Source organism: Phycodurus eques, chromosome 1 (assembly GCF_024500275.1).
Source record: "Phycodurus eques isolate BA_2022a chromosome 1, UOR_Pequ_1.1, whole genome shotgun sequence".
Lineage (NCBI taxonomy): Eukaryota > Metazoa > Chordata > Actinopteri > Syngnathiformes > Syngnathidae > Phycodurus > Phycodurus eques.
This window is the reverse complement of record NC_084525.1, coordinates 34,724,127-34,749,233: the sequence shown is the minus strand read 5'-3', so window position 1 is coordinate 34,749,233 and position 25,107 is coordinate 34,724,127. Positions and strand designations below refer to the sequence as shown.

General features: G+C 41.0%; 1 protein-coding gene across 1 annotated transcript in view; it reads right to left on the bottom strand.

Annotated features, from left to right (window-relative positions):
* LOC133409526 (adenylate cyclase type 6-like) overlaps window positions 1-25,107 on the bottom strand; it is a 58,823-nt gene that overhangs the window by 11,754 nt on the left and 21,962 nt on the right. The window contains 10 exon segments of the mRNA XM_061689654.1: window positions 267-364; window positions 449-596; window positions 664-692; window positions 790-918; window positions 1,700-1,841; window positions 1,945-2,103; window positions 2,196-2,323; window positions 2,937-3,048; window positions 4,080-4,201; window positions 5,300-5,449. Coding sequence (XP_061545638.1) covers window positions 267-364; window positions 449-596; window positions 664-692; window positions 790-918; window positions 1,700-1,841; window positions 1,945-2,103; window positions 2,196-2,323; window positions 2,937-3,048; window positions 4,080-4,201; window positions 5,300-5,449 — 1,217 coding nt within the window.

Genomic DNA, 25,107 nt, shown 5'->3' with positions numbered 1-25,107 from the left:
AAGAATAGAAACAGTGTAATCTTAAACCCAACAAAATATTCTTGTAAACATCTACTGACAAGGATGGCAGTGCAGCAAAAAAGTAACATTGTATTGAATTGTAAGTTTACTTTAAGAAATCTCCTGTTGCCCTCAATTCCATTTACTCTTTTGTGTTACACTGGGATTAAGTGCATGGAAATAAACATGACAGGAGTCCCCCACCCCCAGAATTAACTGTCTGACACATTGGAGCATATTAAAGTAACAACATGTAAGCTACTCACTGTGGAAAAATAACAATCTGTATGAAGGATATGAAGCAGAATACTAGTAGAGTGCAGGCAACGTATCCACCAAAACGATCATCCACCTTCTTGGAATACTGCAAAAGTAGAAAAATGGAGTCCGATAAGAGGAAGTGAGGTCAAAATAGCAACCAGTGATGATTAAAAGAAGGGTTTTGGACCTTCTTCTCCAAGCTAGAGGTTTGAAAGGTTAGTAGAAACTTTTTGACATGGTCTTTTCGTAGCTGGTCGATGCTACGAGCATCAATGGCTCGTCCCAGGAACTCATCCACCTCGTCCTCCGGGTTCATAGTCTCCTGAACGCCGCGACTATAAAAGGAACAGATTAAAAGATGAAGACAATGATGCAAACAGTTCACACGTTTGGAGTACTTACTTGTCTTTACTGGAGGTTTCATCAATGCCCTGAATAAGACAAAGAACACCACTATCAAACTCTCAAAAAGCCCTTTTCAAAAGGCCAGGCTCTGTCCACACAAGGCGTGTGTTGGTGGAAACTCACCATTTGTCGGAATACTTTGGAGTCTTTGGTCCTGGAGAAAGTTCTGTCAGGGACCCAGCGTGGCATCAGTCCCTCGTTGGAGTTGGCTCTCGTCCTCTGCATCTTAGCCATCATCGCCTTTTCTTCCTTCTGCTCAGAGAGAAAAACATGAGGGCTTTACCAACTGTTCTCGTGCTGAGAACAACAGTGCAAGTGACAAACTGCGACGGAAGAGGTCCTTTGTCTGTCATTATAGCTACAAGTGTTCATCGGTTCAAGATCTAAAAGACTTTCTTGGCATCTTCTCACTCGCTTTAATGATCTCATCGGCGTATATAATAATTGGAAATACTTCTGTTTTTATGATTAACAAATGAGCCTACAAGCATCTGTAACAGTTCAGCATGTTGTTAGCTAAAGCTGTACAAAAGGTGTCAAACTGTTAACTGCTTGTGGCATAAACAACATACTGTACCTAAGTCAATAACACAAATCACAACAGTTGGTACATGGAGGATGGCTAGCTGGTTATAAAAATACAGATAAATTCATTCGCACTTGACTCTATTGTGCACATTTGCTGTACAGTATATTGTTACAGACAGACAAGTACTCATTTACAGGTGGGCCAGGGCTGTACCACTTATTAAAGGGTCATGTGAATGCTTTTATCGTGACTCCGGTGAAAAGACTTCATCTTACAAAAGGACAAAAAAAAATCTGAGAGGCCATATGTTTGCCAATAGTTAACGGGCTACTTTCTCATTCATGGAGAATGACTATTTTTTTCCCAAAAAACAGACAGGAATTTCCCATTTTACCAGGCTGCTAACACTTATCTATTACCTTTTCAATCACATTTACTGCACCATACTGTATGTTAACAATGTATGAATTTTTCATCCTCATTGAAGACCTTTTGAGCACTGACCCGCTTTTGGCTGCAGCCGAGGACCAGGAAGGTCTCGATGCTGTTCTCCTTTAGATAAGCATTTCTTTCCCCTCCAAAACCTGGCTCCACTTCGTAGTCTCCATTGAGATATTGCAGAGTGGCATTGGTGATGTGGATTCGTCTAAACGGGGACATAAGGATCAGGAATTCCATACCAAATCTGAACTTGGGTCCACCTTTGCACTTGGAAAGTGTTTTTGGGACCTGGTGCTTACTCCACCCACCCTGCTTTGCCTCCCGCTTCCATGTGATTAGCCAGTGTAACATCGTTAGACCACACATCAAACTGCCACTTCCTGAGTCCTAGGACGCCACAGTGTACACGGCCACTGTGGATGCCGACACGCATGTTGACGTTAACTCCTGTCACCTCACGCACCAGCCTGAAGACACAATGCCAACAAGGTTCGTGTTTTCACCCTCCAGCAAAACAAACCATGCCAAAACAAGTGTTATAACTTGTGTTTCTACTCACGAGATAGCTTCAATCATGTCGACGCCCATCTCTACGCAGCAGTGGGCGTGGTCTGCACGGGGCTCAGGCAGCCCAGACACACAATAATAACAATCACCCAAAATTTTTATACGGAGACAGTGGTTCTCCTGAAAAAGTGTTAGGGCAGAATAGAGAGAAGAAAACATCAACATCATCATCAACATTCTGGGATAAGCATCTACAATGCTTTCTTTGGGTCAATGGACAACAACAACATGTTGACTTTTCCCCTAAATAATTATCAGTAAAGTTAGCTTTTTTTCCATTTAATGAAAGACTGAATACACATTTGATACACTTGCACAATCTCGTGAAATCCAACACGAGGATCAATTATATTTGGCAAAATGCACAATTTTAACAGAACTCGCATTGAATTTTATTACTTTGTGAAGGTGTGTGTAATGTTGTATTTGTGGTACAATAAAATACACATTTTTATTATACTGTAGTTGTGAAAATTACAATAACAAGACGCTAATGTTTTAGATTAGTGGTTGGTAGTAATATACAATAGTAATTTTGAGAGATTTAATTGTTTTAAAGGTGCATATAATCAATACCAATCAGTCAGTGCAAAAAGCAAAACTACTGACCAGGATGTTGACAGTAATCATCTCCCCACAACCTTTAAAGCTATTATCCAAATCTCTTCCTTGACAAAAACACGTGTCAAAATGAGAAGTTGCAGTGAGGTGAGAGGTGACCGTGAAGCATTACCGAGGCCAGCTTGTCAAAGCGTGCGAAGAGTTCATTGAGTGTCATCACTAGTTCCTGAGCCGTGCATTGGGAGGCCAGGCTGGTAAAACCCTCGATGTCAGCAAAGAGAATACTGAGGAGGACACATCTTTTTATATAGTTTCACTACAGACAGTGAAAGGCTTCATCTTTTTATTTTTTATAATTTGGATGATTATAGCTTACGGCTAATGAAAACACAAACTTCTACTGAAAAAAGGAAGCTTTCCACACTATTCTGAGTTTTTGAGATGCACCTGAGCACTCAGGTACAGAAATGTAAGTGACAATATCAGGAAGACGATTCATATCTCATTCACACCCACATATACAGTAATTGAAGCCTAATTCAGATTTGATTCCATCCATGTATCTGCTTAGACTACCATGATACATCTCCAAACTTGGCCATGTGGGAGAAACAAAGAGTGTATCGTGTAACTGCAGCATCTAAGGCCTGCAATCTTGTATGACTTTAAAGGTAAAAGTATTTTATTTGTCACATTTACAGTGTAAAAGCAGCATGAGAAAAGAACTAGTCAGATTTTAAAAACAAAACAAAACAAAAACAGTAACAGTAGACTGAAATTTTACAAACTCAAGTCATGAAAAATACTATAGCTATAATACAGACAAAAGACTAAATGGAAATGCCAATCAAAAAAGGAATTTTAACAGAAATCAATTGAGAATGAGACATAGATCAGACTTGAGGATGAAAATCTAATTACATCTAATCAATACACATGACAGAATAACATTGCAGGATGCAGAATAAGTTTGTTTCACATCGTGAATCTGCGCAGTGTGTTGGCTGAGTGCTGTAATTGAATGTGTTCCAAGGTTCTTCATCTTTGGGGATTATCTTTTCTTGGCTGCTGGTGATTAAGTATTCCCTCACTAGCGTTAATTAGGCTACACAACACAAAGCCACACTAACCTCTATCTGACTCTGTGTGTGTGTGTGCGTGTATGTGTAGACTATCTTGTCACCTTGTTATCCATCATATCAGACCACATTTATTACACCATCATGCATGAAACTACCATGAATGAAAAGTCTACATTTTTTATCAATTGAGGAAAATGAGATAAAACACTGTGACACTCTGTATCCAGACTGACCTGACATTGTCGTGTTTCTGGATATAGATCTTATGAAACATCATGTCTTCCTTCTTCGCATTGATGTCAGCTTTCATCTCCATGGCAACATGCCTTGGCAGCACTGACAGCAACAGACGCTCCTGAAAAACATGCAAAAATTGAAACAAAATGCAGATTGCATCACTATCTAGCTGTCTATTACCTATAGGTGTGTTCCATGACGGACACAGATTACATGGCCTCGATCATGAACACAGTGCTGTTTCATGGTCCTTGTACGGTAAATGCATCCTATTGGTGCGGGCCATAAATAGAAGACAGAGAGAAGCAGTCTGATATAGCACCCTGTAGGCAAGTGTTTTGAATTCGATGTTCGATGCAGCAATGGCGAGACAGAGAAGAGTCGGGCAACAGCGAGTGACACAAGGGTGGGGACATAAGTGACGTAATGTGACCTGAATCAGAGCTGTGCAGCTTCTCTTTCATGTAACATTAGCCTTTAACCTTGTAAAATACTGTATGGTTGCTCTGTATTTACATTAGCTGTCTTTTAAATGCAATTTAATCTGTTGAGTCAACTATTACTGGCGGCATGGTGGACGACTGGCCTCACAGTTCTGAGGACCGGGGTTCAATCCCGCCTGTGTGGAGTTTGCATGTTCTCCCCGTGCCTGTGTGGGTTTTCTCCGGGCACTTCGGTTTCCTCCCACATCCCAAAAACATGCATTAATTGGAGACTCTAAATTGGCCGTAGGTGTGACTGTGAGTGAGAATGGTTGTTTGTTTGTATGTGCCCTGCGATTAGCTGGCAACCAATTCAGGGTGTACCCCGCCTCCTGCCCGATGATAGCTGGGATAGGCTGCAGCACTCCCGCGACCCTAGTGAGGAGAAGCGGCTCTGAAAATGGATGGATGGATGGAGTCGACTATTACTGTCACATGTTATGGGGCTATATTTTACTGCGGTCTACATACAAGCTATAAACTGAACCCATGTGTAGTGTTCAGTAGTCTGTAGTGTTACCTACCTGTATTTTGTTTTGTTTTGTTTTTTTATGCCAGAGAGAATTTTTTTTAATGTGAAATTGCAGAAAAAGCTCAAAGCCTTAATATGTACAGTATGAATAAGGATTTCTGTGTATGTTCCCGCTTCATGTAAAAATCAGGAAATGTTGAACCAGAATAAACTACTGAAGAAAGGAATGTTGAATTCTAGCCAGCATTGTAACACATAGTACCTGTTGTTGATTCTCCCTTTGGAGGTGTAGTCTGGCTTGGATGTATCCTCTGGTCTCCTGGAAGGCTTGTCTCTGAGAAACCTCAGCAGGGTAGTGGGTGCAGATTCCAATGATGTTGGTGCACAGGAAAATAAGGACATTTGCACTGACCTATAGAAAAGAGGGGGGGGGGGGAGGATAATGTTTAAAGAACAATGTGAAGGAATAGTTGCACTCAGAAGAGAGATTATTTTTCAAAACTGCTTCTGGGGGAATTCCAAACATTCACAGGACAAGTCATTTCTGAAATTTACCAAAAATTGTGCTGCCCTTCATTACATTTTGCACATAACAGGGCACAAAACATTAACTGGTGATACTTTGACCCTGCTCTAAGTTTTATCCTGTGATTACGCCTATTGTAAATTGTATTTTTTTTCTGTTCCCATTATAGCTTTTATTATTATTATTATTATTTTATTACAACATTATTATGTATTTATTATTTTCTTTGTTTTAACGTGCTGCCTGCTGACAGGTCGGCATTGCAAATGTGAATCTGTTCTTTTTTTACCTGGATAATTAAAGGTTAAATAAATAAATCTTCCTATGGGTAGTGCTCTGGCTGCAGCAATTTATCAACTGGAGGTCAACTGAAAAAAAAAAAAAAAATCTTAACCTTCACTCATATCTGCATTGTGTAAAACTATGATCATTTGTGGTCCATTGATATTAAACAATGTAGACAAAGATGACTTTTTGTGTTGAATTAGTTAATTACATGCAAAACTGATTAGTGCATCAAAAACAAACAGTGAAAATATGCTTTCATCATCTAATTAATGATTGTGATAAAACCAGAATGAGATACATTGGATATTTGTCGTGTGAAATATGTAGCCTCGGACCCAGTTTCCCACTGCATCATGGGAATTGCTGTTGAGCCGCCACTTCCTTTAAAAATCATGTTTGCAGAGTGAACGTGACACTCCCCACTCAACAGGCAACTTTTCTTTGGAGGGGGGGCTTAGGGGGGTGGCGAGGAAGCAGACTGCAGAAAATATATCCTGTATTTACCATCAATTAGAAGACCTGACACGCTGGACTGGATCATGTCAACTGAAAGGGGAAACAAAACCATGACTCTGCTGTCTCACTCCGCATGTGAGTTCAATTTCTCTTTCACATGAAAATAAACGCTAAAGTTACGAGAGGAAGTTTCACACTGACATCTCCTGGGTAGAGGGAGAACTACACAAATGCCAAAAGTAATACACGGAAGCACAAATAAGAACAAAACACATGCAAGATTACAATAGAATTTATCATAAGTACTTAATCTAGAGCATTCTAATCAACTATATATTAAAAACATTGGATACGTCTTCTTGAGAAACGGTATTGATAATTTTAGACATGGAATTTTTAGTCAAAATGTAAAAAAAATAAAAAAACATTGTAAATATATTTGTATTTGTAATTAATATTTATTACCATAATTACAAAATAACCATAGTTTTAAAAAAAAAGGAATCACAAGAGTAATAGTGGAGAAATAAAGTGACCCAAGATAACAGGTGAGTTGAGAAGGACAAGGGGTAAAAAATAGAACTTAATGGACAAAGATGAAGTTGAAGACAGATATAGAGGGAAGGAAGGAAATGAGTGGCAACAAGCAGGATGAGGAAGGAAAAAGACAGAAAAAAGAAGCATGTGAGTGAGTGATATCTGCAGAGGACAGATTTAGGCCGCAGTGACAAGAGGCAGATGGCCCCGGGCGCTCACTTCTGTTTACATTTCACTCACTATCCAGGCAAAGACCAGCCCGGCAAGGTGGTCTAAAAGTGTACAGGTACAGACTTCAAAAAAAATAACACAAATGTTTTCCTTTCCATCTGCTAAGAGCTATTTGATGCGATGAGATTCACACCATGTTATCATACCCCATGTGCCCGAGCGCAGACGCTGCTGCTAATTGCTTGCTTTTCTCAAGAGGGTAAGGGCTTGTGCCTTTGCAGAGTACACAGGAAGCTTCTGTGTTTACGCAACAGCACTCCACCTCTTCAGGAGCGTAGCAGCGTTTACCTGCCACTTGTCTTTGCTACCGGTGCATGTCCTGGGCACCTGCTCATGTCCTCTGTGCTCATTTGTAGCCACACGTCACTTTGTGCTAATGTCATTTTAATCACGCCACCCATCCATTATCATCTTCATGCATACTGTCGTGGGCCACCATTTTAGCTCTGTCAAAGGTTTATTTTTATTTCTCAAAGGCAGAAATAAGCCAGGAATTATATGACATACTGTATGACACAATTCTCTGTCATGAAACCAGACGTTATTTCCACAGCCAGCTGACCAGTCAGGGCAGGGCCACAGCCGAATCCCTGGATATCAAAATGGCATCATGTAAGAGCTGTTCTCATCTAGACAGGCAGCATCGTAGCAATATAGATTAAAATGTATTTTTTTCCCACAAAAAGCCTCCATCAACTCAGGCAGGACACGGAGGCAGGCCTAATCAATAAATGATCAACTCACAAAGATGGCCTTAAAACTAGAAATACATGATCATAGACCACATTCTCTTCCAACTGGCATGGTTAAATTGCTTGTGTACTGCGTGTCTACCACAAACTTGACTTCACAAAGATAATGTTCATAATTATGGTCATGGAAATAAGATAATAATACTGTTCATAATAATAATCGGTGGGATGGTGGGCGACTGGTTAGCACATCTGCCTCACAGTTCTGAGGTCCGGGGTTCAATCCCCGGCCCCGCCTGTGTGGAGTTTGCATGTTCTCCCCGTGCCTGCGTGGGTTTTCTCCGGCTACTCCGGTTTCCTCCCACATCCCTAAAACATGCGTGGTAGGTTGATTGAAGACTCTAAATTGCCCATAGGTGTGAATGTGTGCGCAAATGATTATTTGTTTATATGTGCCCTGCGATTGGCTGGTGACCAGTTCAGGGTGTACACCGCCTCGCCCGAAGATAGCTGAGATAGGCTCCAGCATGCCTGCGACCCGCGTGTGGATAAAGCGGTACAGAAAATGGATGGATGGATGATAATAATCATCATCATCATAATAAAAGTAATCATAATAATTATAATTCAGTTGTGACACAGAGGAGAGATGTTTTTTTTGTAGTATTGCCAAGAGTTCTGCCCCTTACACACTTCCGACACTTCAATGACATTCAATATATGAGAATAGGCTTCATTATTATTATTTATAAGTGCCAATGGCATGGGTAACTTACACATCTGTAAAGGCACTATTAATGCTGAAAGGTACATACAGGTTTTGCAGAAACATATGCTGCCATCCAAGCAACGTCATGGACGCTCCTGCTTATTTGAGCAAGACAATGCCAAACCAGGCGGCACGGTGACCGACTGGTTAGAGCGTCAGCCTCACAGGTCTGAGGACCCGGGTTCAATCCCCGGCCCCGCCTGTGTGGAGTTTTCATGTTCTCCCCGTGCCTGCGTGGGTTTTCTCCGGGCACTCTGGTTTCCTCCCACATCCCAAAAACACGCATTAATTGGAGACTCTAGATTGCCCATAGGCATGACTGTGAGTGCGAATGGTTGTCTGTTTCAATGTGCCCTGCGATTGGCTGGCAACCAGTTCAGGGTGTACCCTGCCTTCTGCCCGATGACAGCTAGGATAGGCTCCAGCACGCCCGCGACCCAAGTGAGGAGAAGCGGCTCAGAAAATGGATGGATGGATGGATGGACAAAGACAAGATATTTAATGTTCAAACTGATAAACTTTATTGTTTTTAGAAAATAATCATTAACATAGAATTTTATGGCTGCAACACATTCCAAAGAAACTGGGACAGGGTCATGTTTACCACTGTGTTACATCACCTTTTCTTTTAACAACATTCATTAAATGTTTGGGAACTGAGGACACGAATTGTTGAAGCTTTGTAGGTGGAATTATTTCCCATTCTATATACATACATTAGTATTCAATTAAATATAGGTCGACCATGATTTGCAAATCATTGTATTCTGTTTTTATTTATGTTTAACACAACATCCTAATTTCATTGGATTTCCCTCAGAGGGCCATTATGACTGTCAAGCCATATAAAGTAACTGTTATTCTTATTTAAAGATTCATTTTGCACTGAAAACTGTTACATTTGTTTTGTTGAAAAGTAGTGCATTAAAAATAAAGATTTTTTTCCTAACGAGGAATAATCGTGATTAATAAAATGGATGGATAGATTGAAACATTCATTTGACAGTAAAGTGGAATGAAGTTGCAGGATGTGCACTTTGCATCTAGTAAAATACTGCAAGGATAGATCAGTCACATGGTTTATCTTAAGAGACCTGCTTTACGTCTTCTATGTTGTCAGTTTAGAAGCTGTATTCTTATAGCAGAGTTTTTAAAGGTCTCTCCAGCATGAGCGAGGGAGCTGTGATGCTGATTTTAAATGCAACTCTCATTCGCTCCCTGCATGCATATCTTTCGCAGTCCTGTGTGAGGTTCTGCATAGTGTTGGTTCGAGAATCACACCCACGAAAACTGTGAATTATCATTGAGGCCGCACAGATTTCACTTAGCAACTATCACCCACATTCCACAGCTTTCCTCTAAAGACCTGCTGCCACCCCACCTGGGTTCAGGGACGGTGCAGCAAAGGGACCATCCAAGGAGAAAGGGGCAGTGATGACTTGGATGGGCTCATTAGAGCAGCATCCACAGCGATAAAACCCTGTATGCTAATCAACATTCTGATTGATTCACCACTATAACAGCCAACCAGTCATTACTGTAATAAAGAGAAAGGTGCTCACAAGAGTTTTGTGTTCCCCTTTGTTTAATTGTAACAATCATTTTCAAATAATTCAACATAGTAGTTTGAGTGGGGATTCACTTAGGCTGGATTTACACTGCATGGTTCACGTGGCAAAATTGTGATTTTTTTTGTGCTCAAACAGCACAATTTGGATATGCGTCAAGGCAGCGGAAATAGAAAAGAAACTCACATGGACTTGGATACCTTCACATCAGAATCAGGTCTCTTCCAAATGTGGATAAAAAGCTGATACATGTCGACTACCTGCCAATGCGAGTGTCACATAAATTCACAAATAGGATACACCCTGTCAATGCAAGCGTGACGTCATCGGACGCATAAATAGTGATGTAATCAAACCCGCATCTGCCAAAACAAGACATACAGTATGAACACGTTTAAAAAAACAGCCGTTGTAAATCTAAACAATATCTAAAGCATACTCAATCAAATATATTTTAAATATTCTATATTTGAGGTGTTTAGTTAAATAAGCAAAATAATTCCAACGGTGGCCAGCAGTGTCATGTTGAGGTTACCCCTTCTGTGTTTTCATTGCCCAGTGTGGAGTTATTGTATGTAATTTTAGTAGCAAATATTGGCGGTTTTTTGGGGGGGATTTGTACAGTTGCAACGAGCTTGTGCTTAATGTGCAAACAAAATCACCCAACACAGTATGACAGGAACAATGGTGAAAGGACATTGATAACTGCACTTGTCACAGCTCTGGCTGACTATATTAACAACATTTTTATTTTATCTATTCTTGTATTTAAAAAACTAAATAAATTCCATATCATGGCAGTGTGATCGTACAGTTTTAACTAAAGCATTCTGATGCAAATAATATTTTTCCTAGTAATACATTTTTGCAATTATGTATTGTATTACAAAAGAACAACCGAAGAACACATTCAATCCCATTTACGCAGTGTCACTGAATGCACCTCGCGTTCTCACGCAGCTACAACTTGCCTGTGTGTGTGTGTTTGTGTGTTTGTGTGTGTGTGTGTGTGTGTGTGTGTGTGTTTGTGTGTGTGTGTGTGTGTGGGTGGGAGGGAGGGAGGGGAGATAGAGCTTCCCGATCAGAATTTTCAAAAACAACAATGGACAAAATCATAGGGATTGATTCTCTGCATGTGATTGCATGGAACTGTGAGAGGAAAATAACATTTGTTTAAGTGTCCAAAGGCAGCAAAAGTGTAAAAGCACTGATGACTCAGTGAATCACGTGTCATGGTTCATCAGTGTATTTAGATTATGTTCAATATTCTTTTAAGGTCCTTTGGAAGCTAACCTTCAAAAGCCCAACTATTCAAAATAAAAAGCAAAAAAGTGAGTAGACTGAAGTGTAGCTTGTACCATGGTGGTATAAAAGGAGCATTGGGTAATGGCGCTGGACTTTGACCTTTTCTAAATACAATATAGAGCAGCACAGAGCTGCAAACATTTGCTTAACTGGGAATGAGCTCACTGCTGCTTGATTTCAGCTGGGAACTGTCACAGACTGTTCGGAAATATAATTCATGCTGATATGTGAAAATGTGTGAAGAGAACAGAATTGTAACTTTGGTACCAGGCTCTTTAACTGATAGGATATTAGGGTCACAGCCAGTCTGCCTTTGAGAAGCATCCGGAACTCTTTAAAACATCTGTGTTTGATCAGGCTATGTATAACACACCGTAGTAGCCCAAACACAATGACGGTTCTCCAAGCGGGGTTGAAGAGTTTTCACCTTATCTTTGCTTGAGAGGTTACTTAATGCAATATCCTTTCATTTCATTTATTGGATTTCCCGTCACCTCCCATGCACACTTTTGCGCAATATCACATGATCCTTTGTGAGAGAGTGTGTGCGCCGTGCCAAGCATCTGATGGGTTTGTGTATTCAGCCCGGGCCTCGTGTCTACACACACCGCTTGGTGGCCTTATCACAAATGACCAGAACCACAGTGGATAACGAGTCAAGCCCCACCTTTGCACTGACTCTGCAGCTACAGGCGGTCTGTGTGTGCTTCAGCTGCAAAGAGTTGAAAAAGAAAAAAAAATACTTGGGAAAACATGAACGCATGCAGGACAATATTTTCTCTCCTGAAATGTCCTGCACGACAACGATCAATGAAATGACCAAATCATAACTGAAAGTCCACTGCTTTACTGGTTCATCAATATTTTATCGTTTTAGCCCGTGGGCCATTGGACAGAGAAGTCACATTTTTCCAATTTTTTTCAAAGGTGCTTCTGCTTGCTGGTTTTTGGCGTAGTCACTCTTTGTACACAGATGTGAAACAGCAATTTATTTTCTTAAATACACAGTATGTGTGGAATTATCATTATACACATATGCAGGGGTGGGGTTTTATTTATAATTGATGCAATAATTATCAATAGTTTGGGAAAATACATTTCAAAGAAAGGCTGCAACATACAGTAGTCCTGCACCTAGCTTCCAAACAATTCTTCTTCTTTCCCTCTCAGCTTGAACTGTCAGGGGTCGCCACAGCATGTCATCCTTTTCCATGTAAGCCTATCTTCCTCTCTAACACCAACTGCCCTCATGTCTTCCCTCACTACATCTATGAACCTTCTCTTTGGTCCTCTTCGAGCTCTCTTGCCTGGCAGCTCCATCCTCATCGTCCTTCTACCAATATACTCACTATCGCTCTCTTGATTTATCCAAACCATCAGTCTGTTCTCTCTAACTTTGTCTCCAAAACATCTAACCTTGGCCGTCCCACTGATGATCTCATTTCTAATTCTATCCAACCTGGTCACTCCTGAAGAGAACCTCAACATCTTCATTTCTGCCACCTCCAACTCTGCTTCCTGTTGTCTCTTCAGTGCCGCTGTCTCTAATCTGTACATCATGGCTGGTCTGGCCACTGTCTTATAAACTCTGCCCTTCCTCCTTGCGGAGACTCTTCTGTCAGCATACAAGCATACAATGCTGTGAAAAATTGTAAGGCCACAACTGGATCTGTTGTTTTAGCAATGTTGCAGTATATGATACACATACCGCTGCCAAAGCCAAACTGTTCACATAACTGATGGAAAAACATTTCTCTTTATTAGTTAGCAGACTTTTATGGAGGTGACATAACAAGTCTATCATAAATACAGCGATAATAATAAATACAAAAATACACATTAAATAAAAAGTGAGCAAAATCGTTCGTCCTTTCGAATCTGTGCTCCTCAGCTATGCTTCTGTATATTTGAGCGCAGACATGGTGGTGGGGTGATTGTGGGGGGTGGGGGGTGGGGGTGGGGGAGGGGGTCCTGGTTGTGTCAAACTCCTCACCACACATTTCCCTTGGCAATCATGCAGGTGTGACTTCTGTGGAGAGAGTGTGACGACAAAGTGTTCTGTCACTGGACTTCCCAATGTGCTTTCATTTAAAGAATGAATATACAGGAAAGGGTTTAAACTGAGAACCTAAAAGCCTTTTGACATGCCCTAATGTGGCCTCACTCCCAATTGAATCCTCTGTGATGTTTCATAAATTTATGATATACTGAACTGTAAAGGACCAAAGGTGTGTCTGATAGCATCAGTAGTCCAAAATACTTAACTTTAGTGCACAAACCACAGCCATAATTATGTTTGAGGACATATATGCAAAGTGAGATGGGGTCATATTTTGATTGTTATGAAACAGGTGTTAGTAGTTGGCATCATCAATGAAAGAAATCACTAGAAAAATAAGCTCCTGCAAACAAAATTTCAAGAAAACCCTTGTACAACCCAATTCCAAAGAAGTTGGGACGTTGTGTTAAACATAAATAAAAACAGAATACAATGATTTGCAAATCATGTTCGACCTATATTTAATTGAATACACTACAAAGACAAGATATTTAATGTTCAAACTGATAAACGTGATTGTTTTTAGCAAATAATCGGGCATTCAATGTCGGTTTTCACCCTTGCCGCTTACATGCAGTGATTTCTCCAGATTCTCTGAACCTTTTTATGATATTATGGACCGTAGATGATGAAATCCCTAAATTCCTTGCCATTGTACATTGAGGAACATTGTCCTTAAACTGTTTGACTATTTTCTCACGCACTTGTTCACAAAGAGGTGAACCTTGCCCCATCTTTGCTTGTGACTGACTGAGCAATTCAGGGAAGCTCCTTTTATACCCAATCATGGCACCCACCTGTTCCCAATTAGCCCGTTCACCTGTGGGATGTTCCAAACAGGTGTTTGATGAGCATTCCTCAACTTTCTCAGTCTTTTTGCCACCTGTCCCAGCTTTTTTGGAATTTGTTGCAGCCATAAAATTCTAAGTTAATGATTATTTGCTAAAAACAATAAAGTTTATCAGTTTGAACATTAATTACCTTGTCTTTGTAGTGTATTCAATTAAATATAGGTCGAACATGATTTGCAAATCATTGTATTCTGTTTTTATTTATATTTAACACAACGTGCCAACTTCATTGGAATTGGGGTTGTATTTTGGCAGTTTGCACAGCATTGAGGCCAAAGATAAGCTTCAATGAAGAAGACCACATCCGGTCTGTCGCTCTCTTTCTTAACTCCTGACCACCCCCACTCATATGACCCATGTTTAATTATGGACCGTCTCATTTCAACAGCAGTGGGTGTGGCAAAGCAGTACACAAGCTCAGAGCCCTCAGTCACATCCTTGGGCTTCTGTATTCAAAGTGAAAAGCAGAGTACATTGAGAAAATATATTTTATTCATTCATTAGTTTTTCATTTTTGGGATGGGAGGGTCTTTGGAAGTGACAATTAATAACACTAGCAGAATGAACTGGGTCTTGGCTGCTTGAGTCATACTAGTTTCCATGGCAACCGCTAGACCAACTGAGCACAAGCACAGAGGGAGACACTTAGCAATGCTGTTTATTCCCCATCATTCTCAGAAGTGATGCTGGTACTTCATTTCCAGCCTTCTCATTTGCCCAATGACTAGCAGCCGTAGTGTACGTGTATGTATGTGTGTGGGTGTGGGGTGGGGGTCGGGGGGGTGGGGGGGGGGTTTGCATGTGTAACTCCACTGTGTAACTTCAAAGAAACAGTTCCACGTCCCACTTTTCGGACTGCTTTATGTTTTATACACTATAACCTCAATGAGTCACAACAAGCTTTGATGTGACTCGCATCAGTCTGCAACCATCATAGTTATGAGTTAAATGTACATGTAAGGGGGCTCCTTGTTCAAATGCTGCTGCCACGTGAAGCACACAAATTATTTAAGAATGTCGGATTTTCCAGCGATCACACCGCCTCGCCGAGTCCTTCCTCCCTCCTTCGTGAATGGCATCGTATTCTATAGCTGCAGCTTTGCACAGGTGATCACAGATTGAAACTTGCTCCGCTGGAATCTAAGTCTCTCCCATCTTGATGCATAATGCACACAGGAACATTCCAACACAACTGGCGTCTATGAGGCTGTGAACAGCTGATGGGATCGACACAGTGTAAACTTTAGTGATTTAAAGGAATTCGATCCAACGAGGTAAACAAACTTCTGTAGGCTCTTATGCAACAGTGTTTTGTACAACCTATTTGCCCATTTAAACCAAGTGCAATTTCATTTTAAATCCTTTAGATTTTGCTGCAAATACATAATACATGGCAGGATCTTGGCAAGTAGAGGTGAGAGCCGCAATACAATATTATTGTTGTTTTGTAGTTTGACAATGACAATGATATATATATATGATATAATGACGACACTTTCACAAACTGCTCAAAGTCCTAGAGGACTGCATCTTTTTGCACAATTGTCCAAAATAGAAAAAACAAAAAAAAACAATTGTACCGGCATTACCAGATAACGAGCAACCCTTTATTGCTCAGTGAGCAATAATTATACAGGTGAGCAATAATTGCTCACCTGTATAATCGAGCTAGAAACCAGCTTACTATAGAAATTAACATTGCAAAGAGGATCTATGCAGCAAAGTTGGAAAAACAGTTTAGCGCGAACGACTCAAAATCAGTCTGGCGTGCATTCCAATCGCTGACTAATTACAAGCGACGATCCCCCCAAGCTGAGAACAATAGGACACTAGCCAACGACTTGAATACCTTCTACTGCAGATTTGAAAAGGACAGTTTCACTCCACACACCCACCCGGCCGCACCCGCGACCACAACCACACCTCTGACTTCTGCGTTAACCATCCATGAACAGGATGTGAGACGCATCTTCAAACAACAGAAGATTAACAAAGCGGCAGGACCGGACCATGTGTCCCCATCCTGCCTCAAAGTCTGCGCGGACCAGCTCGCTCCAGTCTTCACTCAGATCTTCAACAGATCTTTGGAAATGTGCACTACTCGTCACTTTAAACCGCATACACTCCTTGAAGTCTCGGCGCCCTTTGCACAATGGTCATTGCACCGGACTATTGCAATATTAGTCATTCGAACTGCTCTAAGTGCTAGAGGACTCTGCATCTTTTTGCACAATTGTTTTTTGTCAATGTTTTTATGTCTCCAAAGTGTTCTGTAAATTGACTGTCTGTTGTACTAGAGCGGCTCCAACTACCGGAGACAAATTCCTTGTGTGTTTTGGACATACTTGGCAAATAAAGATGATTCTGATTCTGATTCTGATTCTGACTGTTTTTCTCTATGTCTTTATGTCTCAAAAGTGTTCTTTGTCTATTGATTGTCTGTTGTCGTACTCGAGCGGCTCCATCTACTGGAGACAAATTCCTTGAGGTTTTTTTTGGACATACTTGACAAAATAAAGATGATTCTGATTCTGATTTTTTTTTTGACAAGAGCTGCAATGCAGTGCAGCCATGCGGCAACTTCCTATGGTTACTTCCACCGCCATTTTGACTTAGTCTATTGCGCATGTGCAGTTGTACGGTGGCTAATAGCTGATCATATGGATCACGGAGCCGTGTCCTCTGAGACAATAATCTTCAAGGAACGAAGCGTCCAGTGAGGAGGAGCTGCATGAATGTTCATGGCAGACTGTGACCGTGGCAGATGAATGGGATAAAGTTATGCAAGATTCATTAAACACAACATGGCAGATGATTGACGAGCGCTACCTCTAACTAGCAGGTAATCTAACTTGCTAGCTTAGTAGAAGGAGATAATGCAGTCAGCATGGATTTACGCAGTTTAAAACAGACCACGGCCACGATGTGGTGAGGAATCCTGGTTGAAGTAAGCCATTTTAAACTAAAAAGAAACATTTTGGCAACAGCATTTTGGCAACAGCATTTTGGCAACAACTTTTTTTTTTTTTTGGAGCGGGAAAAGCGTTTTTCTTTGGCTTTTCTAGTGTTATGACAAAATCTGCAACCCCAAAAAAGGGGCAACCAGGACTTAACCAGGGGGCTATAGATAGTTTTCAAATAATTGAATGGGATTTTTTATTTTTTGGACAATGACGTGTTTATTTTGGAATAAGTGTAGAAGGAGTAATGATTCAGTTGTGATTTGCTATTCATTCGTTACTGTCAATTGGAATAGTGATTGAGGATTTAGATGGCGAGTCCGAGCTCTATCGGCCACATAAGCGCATTTCTAATTCAAAAGATTTTAAAAAATTTATATCAATTACACTTGAACGAAAATATTAGATTTTTAACATCCCTACTTCACAAGGTGAAAAGCACCCAATGTAAAAAGCCCCTTCACATGAGTTACTTTTGTGGACTGTGTGCGCAGAGAAAAAGGGGCAATAGAGTGACTTGCCTGTTGCTCTGGTAAAAGCTCTAATGACAGTACCATGTGACGGAACAGTTAGCAGAAACGGCAGTGGCTTTTTTTGTTTGTTTGTTCGCTTTTAGGAAGCAGTCTTTGACCTCTCAAAGCCCTTTTATCACCAACAGCCCCACGACAAAGCATCCATTGTTTCTGGCAACAAAGCAAATAACACAGGATGGAGGAAATGAGTGCTTATTAAACAAAACAGTCACTAAGAATTTCATTGACTATTGGAACTAATATATATATATATATATGATACATGAGCGTTCCATGTCCTTATTAAACATGACAAACTGCATGTCTTCTCTGTTACTCAGAGCAATATCTGTGCAATTACTTTAGGAACAAACATGTCAAGTCAACTGTTCTTGAGATTAAAATAAAAAGTGGAATTATTTCCAAGCATTGAAGCCTGAGATAACCCCTTAAAAGATAAATACACATTTGGCTTGTGTGCCTTGTTTGGCAACATCGCCAAGCCATAGTTCTTGGTCCTAAACGGTATACCTCAAGGATACATTTTGGGCCCTGTCCTCTTCAGCATCCAATTGAATGTAAATTGTGTAGTGTGATTTTCACATCAAACACTCCTCTCTCCAACCGATTCAGTACAATCAAATCCTCAAATGCTCTAAGAATCGTAATCTCAACTCATATCTCAAAACATACCATGTTGTTTTCCAAGGTTATGTGTGCATGTTTGTGTGTGCGTGTGTGGCTAGTTGGGTGTTTAAGGACTGCACAACTCCAGTGAATTTGTTCCAGCTGTGAGGTCTGGGGATAAAAGCTAGCAGAATAAAGCCAAAAGCTAACTGGATACCATTCACTGTATCACCGTTACAAGCTGTTCCATGTTTCGCCAAATGTTATGTCTGTTTTCAATCCCCCCCATGTTTAACAAAGTAGTTCAAACTTCATAATAGTGTAGTTCAAACTCCACAATAGTGTAGTTTGTGCAGAAAACAATAACACACTCAAAGATACAGCTTTAAAAATCACACGTCAACCATTATGCATTAATTCATACGACACGTTCAACAGATTCTGATGCAATTCTTGAGAAGGGGGTGCGAATTTTTTCCCATTCTTGCTTGATGTTCAGCTTCAGCTGTTAAACAGTCCCGGGTCTCTGTTGTCGTATTTTATGCTTCATAATGCGCCACACATTTTCAATGGGAGACAGGTCTGGACTGCAGGCAGGCCAGTCTAGTACCTGCACTCTTTTACTACGAAGCCACGCTGTTGTAACACGTGCAGAATGTGGTTTGGCATTGTCTTGCTGAAATAAGCTGGGGCGTCCATGAAAAAGACGTTGCTTGGATGGCAGCATATGTTTCTCCAAAACCTGTATGTACCTTTCAGCATTAATGGTGCCTTCACAGAAGTGTAAGTTACCCATGCCACTGGCACTAACACAGCCCCATACCATCACAGATGCTGACTTTTGAACTTTGCGTCCATAACAGGTATGGTTCTTTTCCTCTTTGGCCCGGAGGACACGACGTCCACAATTTCCAAAAACAATTTGAAATGTGGACACTTTTCCACTTTGCATCAGTCCATCTTAGATGAGCTCAGGCCCAGAGAAGCCGGCGGCATTTCTGGGTGTTGTTGATAAATGGCTTTTGCTTTGCATAGCAGAGTTTCAAGTTGGAGTTACGGATGTAGCGCTGAACTGTATTTAATGACATTGGTTTTCTGAAGTGTTGCTGAGCCCATGTGGTGATATCCTTTACAAATTGATGTCGGTTTTTGATGCAGTGCCGCCTGAGGGATTGAAGGTCACGGGCATTCAATGTTGGTTTTCGGCCTTGTCGCTGACATGCAGTGATTTTTCCAGATTCGCTGAACCTTTTGATATTATGGACCGTAGATGATGAAATCCCTAAATTCCTTGCAATTGTACGTTGAGGAACAATGTCCTTAAACTGTTCGACTATTTTCTCACGCACTTCTCTCACAAAGAGTTGAACCACGCCCCATCTTTGCTTGTGAATGACTGAGCAATTCAGGGAGGCTTCTTTTATACCCAATCATGGTACCCACCTGTTTCCAATTAGCCTGTTCACTTGTGGGATGTTCCAAACAGGTGTTTGATGAGCATTCCTCAACTTTCTCAGTCTTTTTTGCCACCAGTCCCAGTTTTTTTGGAACATGTTGCAGCCATACAATTCTAAGTTAATGATTATTTGCTAAAACAATAAAGTTTATCAGTTTGAACATTAAATATCTTGTCTTTGTAGTATATTCAATTAAATATAAGTCAAACATGATTTGCAAATCATTGTATTCAATTTTTATTTATGTTTAACACAACGTCCCAACTTTATTGGAATTGGGGTTGTACCTTCGTCCAGTGTGACCATGCGCTACCAGTGTTCTATTATTGTATTAACTTAATTGTATTGTGTTTACGTCTTGTTCCACTTTTGTGACAAGTAAGAATGTTAAAAAGTGAGACTAATGAAGGCAAATCTGCAATAGGAATTATCGTTCAATTATACCAGGGAACCCCAAACTCAAGACGACGGGACATTTGGAATCTCTGTACTGGAGCTGTGGACCAATGGTTAAGATCATTGCCTGCCAACGTGGGGGACCTAGGTTTAAGACCCCGACCGGACCATCCGCCAACATCTCCCGGACTCATGGCTGTGCTGTCCTTGAGGAAGACACTGATACCCTGAACTGCTCCCCGGGTGCTTCAGCTGCCCCCTGCTCCTGTGTGTTCCACTAACAAGTGTGTGTGTTCACTGTGATGGGTAAAATGCAGAGAACAAATTTCATGTGCATGCAAAATTAAGACACTTTTCTTTTGTGTTTTTTTTAAAATATTATTTTTACTCTTGAGTGATATGTAAGGACCTGAACAAATAGGAGGCCACCCAGCATCGCAAAATGATTGTTTGATCGCAAGGTTTCGCTGTATTGTTAAATACAGTATATGGCTCCCAACTAAGTAAATGCAGGGGGTCTTCAGTTTTCTTCTTTAAGAGTTCTGCCTAAATTTATACATAAGGCAGAACGTGCCATAGTCTTTCATTAGTAAAGTCATAACTACAATAAATATTTTTATGAAAACCCTCTCTTGGCTATGAATACAAAAACAATTCAGTAAAAACCCTAAGTACCTCAAACAAACTTTTATTCATCGACTGAAATTTTGACAGTAACTACCAGAAATGTTTCAGGCTTGTTCCTCATAGTTCCATTATCTATTTACAGTATACTATGTTTACATTTGTTTCATTTGCAGTTGTTATGTGAGATGATCTTTGCATCTGAATTGCCCCAGTCTGAACCACAATCAACATTAACAAGGCTTGCCTTTACAGATACCCTTTTGTTTTCATCTGAAGAAAGCAAAAATTAAAATGAGGATCCACACTTACTGTATCTGTAGCCATCACCACTGACAGAAACCCAGTGGGGTTAATGACTGAGTGGGGAAAGAGGAAATAGACACAAGTGAGAAGCTGTGATTAATGACGCTGTAAAAGTGTGCCTCATAGTACACAGGTGACCTTAGGATATACTCAGCATCGCTGAGCCGCAGTTATCTTATAGCATTCATTTACAAAGGCAAACATTGTTGAAGTGGGTGATGGATTGCACAACTGTATACTGTGTGCTGGATGTGTACACTCTAATTACAGAGTTCCCATGAATGCGCTTCATATGGCTTTCCTCCATGTAATGGCTGCAAAACATTACAGTTAAGTCTCATTTTAATTTCTTTTTCATTTCCCAAAAAATCTTACTATCATAAAAGGCAGATCGTCAGATCAAAATGCGAGTGGCCACCACACTGAACAACCCCCCACCCCACACCCCACCCCCACCCCCACCCCCGCCCCCACACACACACACGCACACACACACACACACACACACTGCTCTCGTCCTCACCGCCATGGCCCTACCCCTTGGGGAAATGGACAAAGCATCTCTTGTGTGTCGGCACAGAGACCCGAGTGACCCTGCTTAATATCATAGTACTCTCCCACTGTCATACAGCATGCACACTCTGGCAAGCACAGAGCCGTCCAGCCGAGGCGGCTTCACTCAGCCCGCTGACCTTCAGCAAGCCCCCAGGTCCTTGGCATGACGCACAAACAACACACTCTAAGACCAGAGCCACACAGTACATGTCAGTTCGCGGATGTGACGTGGTGACAAACATGTGAGACATTTTACCACAATGTCTGTTGAAACAATATTAGCCCATCATGAACACTGAGTTGAAATTTTAAATAGACATACATATAATGTAATGTTCTGTTAAATTAAAGGGTCAACTTCAAAATCGATGTTTTAGATCTACTGTTACTCATATTACAATATGATACAACACTTGTTTGGACTATTACACAGCGACAAAGACTCTTTCTCAGAGGGGTGTAACAATTTGTTTTCCCAACAGTTCGATTCCTATCGTAATTCACTGTTGCCGATTCAATTCAAGGACCATATTGGTTCTTCTAGAACAAAGGTGTCAAACTCAAGGCCCCGGGGCCAGATCCGGCCCGCCACATCATTTTATATAACCCGTGAAAGCAAATCATGTGTGTCAACTTCCATGATTCTTGCTAAAATCTGTATGTAATAAATGTCTGTGTAATAATATGATGAGGCGATTAAACATTGATATGGTTTTACAATCATAATGGCCCTACAATGTGGTAGGTAAAATTAATTCTGGTTATCATTCATTCATCTTACGTTCCGCTTATCCTCACTAGGGTCACGGGCGTGCTGGAGCCTATCCCAGCTATCTCCGGGCGAGAGGCGGGGTACACCCTGAACTATATATATGTAGCACAATCGTGAACCTTGGAAACAGCATCCAGTAACTGATGTTGTCGCTCATTCCCCTGCCACAAAGTAGGGGATAGCCAGGTAAACTAAGATAGGAAGCCATCTACATTTAGACAAACATCTTAAATGTCAATAAAAGTGCTTAAAAAGTATAACCCCAATTCCAATGAAATTGGGACTTTGTGTTGAACATAAATAAAAACAGAATACAATGATTTCCAAATCATGTTCAACCTATATTTAATTGAATACACTACAAAGACAACATATTTAAATTTCAAACTGAGAAACTTTATTGATTTTAGCAAATAATCATTAACTTAGAATTTTATGGCTGCAGCACGTTCCAAAAAAAGTTGGGACAGGTGGCAAAAAAGACTAAGAAAGTTGCGGAATGCTCATCAAACACCTGTTTGGAACATCCCACAGGTGAACGGGCTAATTGGGAACAGGTGGGTGCCATTATTGGGTATACAAGGAGCCTCCCTAAATTGCTCAGTCATTCACAAGCAAAGATGGGGCGAGGTTCAACTCTTTGTGAACAACTCCGTGAGAAAAGGGTCAAGTTTAAGGACAATGTTCCTCAACGTACAATTGCAAAGAATTTCGGGATTTCATCATCTATGGTCTATAATATCATCAAACGGTTCAGAGAATCTGGAGAAATCACTGTATGTAAGCGGCAAGGCTGAAAACCAACATTGAATTGCTTACATGGGCTCAGGAACACTTCAGAAAACCAATGTCAGTAAATACAGTTTGGCGCTACATCCGTAAGTGCAACTTGAAGCTCTACTATGGAAAACAAAAGCCATTTATCAACAACACCCACAAACGCCGCCGGCTTCTCTGGGCCCGAGCTCATCTAAGATGGACTGATGTAAAGTGGAAAAGTGTTCTGTGGTCCGACGAGTCCGCATTTCAAATTGTTTTTGGAAATTGTGGACGTCGTGTCCTCCGAGCCAAATAGGAAAAGGACCATCCGGACTGTTATGGACGCAAAGTTGAAAAGCCAGCATTTGTGATGGTATGGGGCTGTGTTAGTGCCAATGGCATGGGTAATTTACACATCTGTGAAGGCACCATTAATGCTGAAAGGTACATACACGTTTTGGAGAAACATATGCTGCCATCCAAGCAACGTCTTTTTCATGGACGCCCCTGCTTATTTCAAGACAATGCCAAACCACATTCTGCATGTGTTACAACAGCGTGGCTTCGTAGAAAAAGAGAGCGGGTACTAGACTGGACTGGCTGTCTCCCATTGAAAATGTGTAGCGCATTATGAAGCGTAAAATAGGACAACAGACAGCCCGGACTGTTGAACAGCTGAAGCTGTACATCAAGTAAGAATGGGAAAGAATTCCACCTACAAAGCTTCAACAATTCGTGTCCTCAGTTCCCAAATGTTTATTGAATGTTGTTAAAAGAAAAGGTGATGTAACACAGTGGTAAACATGACCCTGAAAATGTTTTTCCCCAAAATGGACGGGGCGCCTTATAATGCGGCGCGCGCCTTATGTGTGCACCAAGTTCCAAAATCTGTAAATGTTGTTGTGTGACTTTGATGAGCGTTCCGCTTGACTGACTGGGAGGATTTCCTGCCGACACGCTGCTTATATAGAGGAAAGGCGGACGTGACTGAGGACATCATGTAGACGTTAAAGGGGGAAGGGTGCGCGTGAAAAAGGACGCTAATGGCACGCCTCCAGTAGGTATATAGTGCCGGGATGTGCAAACAACATCGGTTTGGCTAAGGACCCCCAAAAATGGCACCTACGAAGAGACACGCTTACGAAGCACAGTTTAAACTGCAAGCTATCGGTTACGTGAAGGAACATGGGAATCGAGCAGCCGCGAGAGAATTCAAGATCAACAAATCCATGGATCGGAATTGGAGGAAGCAGGAAAACGCCGGCATCATTGCTGAACAGCCCCCCAGCAACAAGACTGACTCCGACAATGACGAGAGGGAACCCGGCATATTTGATGGAGAACTTGCCCAGCTGTTCATTTCGGATACAGCAGATGAGGACTTTGATGGATTTGTGGATGAGGATTGATCAAAGAATAACGTGAGTACATTGTTAAATACTTCAATAAAGTACAACCGAACTCAGTTTTGCTCCCGCTGCCTTTTTAAAAATGCTAGCGTATGTTTTAGCGTGCCTGCATTCTACCGTATGTTTTAAGCTAGCGTATGTTTTACCATGCCTGTGCCCAATAATACAGTGCGCCTTATGTGTGTGTTAAATACAGAAATAGACCCCGTAACTGAGACTGCGGCTTTTAATACAGTGCGCCTAATGGTGGGGAAAATACGGTATTCAATTAAATATAGCTCGAACATAATTGTATTCATTGTATTCTGTTTTTAATTTATGTTTAAAATGTCCCAACTTCATTGGAATTGGGGTTGTAACACACACACACACATACTATGGTGTCTCGTCCAACCACAAGGGGCACTACAG